We start from the raw sequence: 5,619 nt of genomic DNA, 5'->3' as shown, positions 1-5,619 counted from the left end.
GGAGGCTGAGGCAGGAAACTCGCTTGAGCCCAGGAGTTGGAGGTTCGCATCATTGTTATTTGGCGGGCCCGGGCTGGATTCGAACCCACCACCTTAGGTGTATATGGCTGATGCCTCAGCCACTTGAGCCACAGGCGCCAAGCCAACCGCCAGTATTTTAAGGTAGAAAGAGAATTCAGAAAAAGGAGAGAGTAAGGGTCTGACTTTCTACATGTTTAGTTGTCTGCAGTGTTGAGGTCACCATCTTAATTCTTCTACCATTAGCACCTCAAGGGCATTTCTCGATGGCCCCTGGTGCAAACTCTGGGAAGACTTCAGACTGATTAATTAAGAGACAAGCTATCTTTTATCATAAGCTGCACAAACTATATATGCAACTCCTCTATATGTACAGTCCATCTGTGTTTGAATCCTGGGTCCATCAGTGGCTATATGCTTTTGCGCCAATGACAACTTATATGAGCTTCAGTTTCCTCCTCTGTAAAACAGGGAAAATAAATAGTAGCGAGTTCCAACCCAGCCCTGGCCAAAAACTGCAAAAAAAGAAAAAAAAAAATCTGGGGAAGAAGATGGGGGTAGTATGTGTAATTTGAAAAAGCCTAACAAAATACTGGCCATATACCCTTGATAAAAATGCTGCCTAATGTACAATTTCTTCTGTAACAATTTTGTCTTCAGGCAGATACAAGAATTATTGTTAGTAAAATAAAGAACAAATAAACAAACCAAACCCCCTCCATAGCACTGACTCTAAGTTGCCTGGTTTTTACCCTCTGCCTCCTCCATGTCTTTTTTGTTGGCTAACAGGATCTCATCACGCTGGTCCGTCAACAGATCAGCCAGATGATGGATAATTTCTGCTCTCTAGAAGGAAAGCATACCATTAGAAAAAGCCCAGATACATTAATCCAGTGCACACCAGTTTTAAAACCCATTCTTCTAAGAGTGCCAGGCCTTGCTCCAAAGTCTAGGGTCGCCACTGATATCTGATCTCCTTTTGGTTAATTTCCCACCCTTGCTTCCCTTATTTTTCCCTTCCTCTCTCAATGCCTACCTTCCCTCATTTCTTCTTTTTATTTTTTTAAGAGATAGAGTCTTACTTTGTCACCCTCATAGAGTGCCATGGGGTCACAGCTCACAGCAACCTCCAACTCCTTGGCTTAGGGGATTCTCTTGCCTCAGCCTCCCGAGTAGCTGGGACTATGGGTGCCCACCACAGTGTCTGGTTATCTTTTTGTTGCAGTTTGGGTGGGGCCGAGTTCGAACCTGCCACCTTTAGGATATGGGGTGGGCGTCCTACCCTTGAGCCACATGCGCCACCCCATTGCTTCTTTCTTTTCCTACTCTTTCACCACTCCTGATTATTACCATTACCATTAGCAAACCGTGGCCCAGTGGTGGGGGACAAGGCAGAAGAATCATATAATTTGCCCAGGAGGTAGGACTTTGAATCAGCATTACACACACACACATCTTTACATATTTAATGCCATTAGCTAGATAATTTCCCAGGTAAGTTTTTTATTGATACATCTGAATTACTTACTTAATGAATTCAATCACAGGGGGAAAACTGAGTTCTAAATACTTGAGAAGACCCCAAATCTTACCCACCTAGATTAGGAAATGTGGCAAACTGGTGTGGTGATTATTGAAGAAGTACAGAGAAGTAATTTCAAAGAGAAGCTAGGGTCCTCCTTTGCTTTCATTTATCTGCTTGTAGTTCTTTTAAATTATCTTCTTTTTTCTCAGGCCAAAGTACTCTTCAGGGGAATAACATACATTATTCCCAAACCCACACCCTTGAGAACACAACCCTGGGGAAGCCAGCTCCCAGCTTTTCACCTGACCTCCTCCTCATCACTGCCAGCCTCACTGTGTCTGCTACTTAGATGAATTCATTATGGACAGGGCAGGGTTAACAACTATGGAGCAGGTTCTCAAATTTCCATCTTATAAGTAAGTTAGGGGATTTGGAATGAGTTGGGACAAATAATTTTCCCACATTTCTATGTTCAGTATGTGGCAAGATTAGGTAGCTTTCTTGAACTCATCATTTTCATGTTTTTGATCAAAACATCATAGTGATGAAAAGCTACCAGAGGCCTCAAACTACAAAAGAAAGGGGAAAATAAAATTAAGAAAAAGAAAAAAGGTAGAGCAGATCTGAATCAGATTCGTAAGTCAGATAACTCTATGGAATACTAGGAATAAATGGGCTTGACTAATGACATGTGGGGAACTAAAGAAAGCTAATGTAGTAACCATACAACATGACTTGCTCTGAAAACTACAACAGAAGGATCAGCTAAGGTTATTACCTGTTCAGGTTCCAAAGTGGCTAAAGTCCTCCCTCCAGATCGAGCCATTTCTCCCTGCTGCTCAACTGTAGGCCCTGCAAAAACACGTGTAAACACAAGGTCATGGTCAGTTTAGTTTCCTCTCACTTCCCAGCATGTGCATAGGCTTGCCACATGCAATGAAGGAACACTGGTGCGTTGAGGTACCCGATTCACATGTGCAGATCATTCTGACCATTAAAATGGTGAAAGAATGTGCCAGATGAACTCAGGTATAAATATAAAAAATTACCTGTATTTCTAGAATAGACAATATATTTTATGTCTTCAAGATTTCTTTTTAATTCCACTTTAGATGATATATTCTAATGTGTTCACCTTTCTGAATGAAGATTATAAGTCAATTCTTGTGAACACTTCAGCATACATATTGTTATCTTTCAATCTGTAGTGCTTATTATTAGTACCTGGGATCCAGTATGGGCCTAACAAAAGTTTGAGAAAACAGATGCTAATATTCTTTTTTTTTTTTTTTTTTTTGAGACAGAGCCTCAAGCTATCCCCTGGGTAGAGTGCTGTGGCATCACAGCCCACAGCAACCTCCAACTCCTGGGCTCAAGCAAGTCTCCGGCCTCAGCCTCCCAAGTAGCTGGGACCACAGGCGCCCGCCATAGCACCCGGCTATTTTTTGGTTGCAGCCCTCATTGTTATTTTGGTGGGCCCAGGCTAGATTTGAACCCGCCACCTTAGGTGTATGTGGCTGGTGCCTTAGCCACTTGAGCCACAGGTGCCGAGCCCTAATATTCTTTAACTCAGTGATTTTGCAGAGAACAGGTGGCCTAGGTAGGTAGGCAAAGCACAATTTTACAAAAGCAAAGCAAATTCCAATTCTGAAAATAGTGTTCTAAATAATACCACATTTCATACTTCTAGCACATCAATTTTGTGATCTATAATTCCAGAGTGAGAGTTAAGTCTTCAGTTCTATCTAAGCCAGGGTGTTACTGGCTACCATTCACAGGCCTTGGGTCCTTATAAACTACTTACCTGCAGGCTTTACTTCTGAAAAGAAGGTACCAACTTTCTTTCCCTCCACGATGTCTGTGATGACATGTCCAGACACCTTTGGGTGGGTTCCATTGGCAATAACAACAGAAGTGCCACCCTGCAATGCCCAGAGGGCTGCTTTCACCTAGTTGGACAGGTGAGATCCAAAAATGAGATTCAGATCAAAGATGAGGTTCAGACCCCAAGCATCACACATTTTAAACTTGCAAAAAGATAAAATGCAATTTGATTTTGAGCAAATCAAGTATATTCAAGAATGTTTTTATAACTCAAAAGCTCTAAAAACATATACAGCCTACACTTTCTTCCCAGCCCAACCTTGGATGTGCTCCCTACAAATGAATCAACCTATCCTTTATGAGTTCTCTCTTAAAACTTTCTAATATGAGACGACTCATAACTTCAACATTTGACTTGTGGTTCCTCGGTAGCAGTGAACAGCTCAGTGAACAGCCTAGGGTTTGACTAGGGTCTGATCCTGAGTACTTTTACTTTTTGTAAATTGTACTGTTGCCCTCCTCTCTGCCACTGGCTATGTATGACTGTGTAGAGAGCAATTAAATTAATGGGAGACAAAGAAATTTTTTTTTTTTCGAGACTGAGTTCTACTCTATGCCCTAAGCAGAGTACAATGGCATCATAGCTCACTGCAACTTCAGATTCTGGCTGTGGGCATCCTGCTGCCTCAGCCTCCGAAGTCCTGGGATTATAGGCACCCAGCTGGGTTTTTCCATTTTTTTCATGAGTCGGAGTCTCATTCTTGCTAGGCCAAGCCTCGAACTCCTGAGCTCCAGCAATCCTCCCACTTCAGCCTCCCACAGTGCTGGGATTACAGGCGTGAGCCACCGTACCCAGCTGAGACAAAGAATTTTTTAAAAACTCATCAAGAAATATTTGAGATGGCTGGGCACCTGTAGCTCAGTGGTTAGGGCCTTCGCCACATGCTCCGGGGCTGGTGAGTTAGAACCCAGCCCAGGTCTGCTAAACAAACAAACAAAAAAAATAGTCATGCCTTGTGGTGGGTACCTATAGTACCAGCTATGAGGGAGGCTGAGGCAAAAGAATCACTTGAGCCCAAGTGTTTGAGGCTGCTGTGAGCTATGACGCCATACCTCTAGGAAGGGTGACAAAGTGAGACTGTCTCAGTAAAAAAAATATATATTAGAGGGTGGTGCCTATGGCTCAAAGGAGTAGGGCACTGGCCCCATATACCGGGGGTGGTGGGTTCAAAACTTCAAAACCCAGCCCCAGCCAAAAAACTGCAAAAAAAAAAAAAAAAAAAGTATATATTCACATCTATATATTTGAGCTGATATTAAAGAATTTGTGAATTATGAAAAATATATAGGCCTTGCCTGCAAAGATTTTACAATACAAACACAATGTTTATATAATATTAATTAAAAATACATATATGGACATGTCTAAATATAGGAACATAATACCCATTAAACTTATATTTAGATATGTGAATATTTAAGTGTGTATATGCCTAGTATCTGAACCACTGGCTCCCAAACAATTCCAAAAGTAAAAAGGATTATAAAATTGTTTTAGCTTTATAATTGTTATAGACAGTTAAGGCAGCAGTTCTTACCTTGGCTTCCATACCGCCCATTCCAACTCTAGACTTGGTTCCGAAAGTCACAGATTGTTGATCTCCAGGATAAAATATATCAATGAGTTTTGCATCATCTGACCCTGGGGGGCTGTCAAAGAGGCCTAAAGGTAGATAAGAGTTAGTAATACTGCTATGATAGAAATGACTGTGGAGGCTCAGCGCCTATAGCCCAGCGGCTAAGGGTGCCAGTCACATACACCAGAGCTGGCGGCTGAGCCTGCCAAATAACAATGACAACTACAACAACAACAAAAAATAGCCAGGCGTGTAGCGGGCACCTACAGTCCTAGCTACGTGGGAAGCTGAAGCAAGAAAATTGCTTAAGCCCAATAGTTTGAGGTTGCTGTGAGCTGTGATGCCATCTACCGAGGGCGACATAGTGAGAGTGCCTCAAAAAAAGGGGGGGCGGTGTCTGTGGTTCAGAGGGTAGGGCGCCAGCCCCATATACCGAGGGTGGTGGATTCAAACCTAGCCTTGGCCAAACTGCAACAGAAAAAATAGCTGGGCATTGTGGTGGGCACCTATAATCCCAGCTACTTGGGAGGCTGAGGCAAGAGAATCGCGTAAGCCCAGGAGCTGGAGGTTGCTGTGAGCTGTGACGCCACAGCACTATATCGAGGGTGATAAAGT

At 42.7% G+C, this 5,619-nt stretch overlaps 1 protein-coding gene across 2 annotated transcripts in view; it reads right to left on the bottom strand.

The window, feature by feature from the left end:
- Positions 1–5,619, bottom strand: part of ALDH18A1 (aldehyde dehydrogenase 18 family member A1) — a 48,507-nt gene that overhangs the window by 18,688 nt on the left and 24,200 nt on the right. For both annotated transcript variants that reach the window (XM_023511599.1, XM_012803603.2), the window contains 4 exons: positions 4,966–5,090; positions 3,348–3,492; positions 2,322–2,395; positions 771–864 (listed from right to left, as the gene is read on the bottom strand). In XM_023511599.1, the coding sequence (XP_023367367.1) occupies positions 771–864; positions 2,322–2,395; positions 3,348–3,492; positions 4,966–5,090 (438 nt within the window). The remainder of the gene's footprint in view (positions 1–770; positions 865–2,321; positions 2,396–3,347; positions 3,493–4,965; positions 5,091–5,619) is intronic.

The sequence above is a fragment of the Otolemur garnettii genome, unplaced genomic scaffold, assembly GCF_000181295.1.
Source record: "Otolemur garnettii isolate 467f Iridium unplaced genomic scaffold, OtoGar3 scaffold00021, whole genome shotgun sequence".
Taxonomy (NCBI): domain Eukaryota; kingdom Metazoa; phylum Chordata; class Mammalia; order Primates; family Galagidae; genus Otolemur; species Otolemur garnettii.
This window is presented reverse-complemented; position numbering and strand designations above follow the sequence as displayed.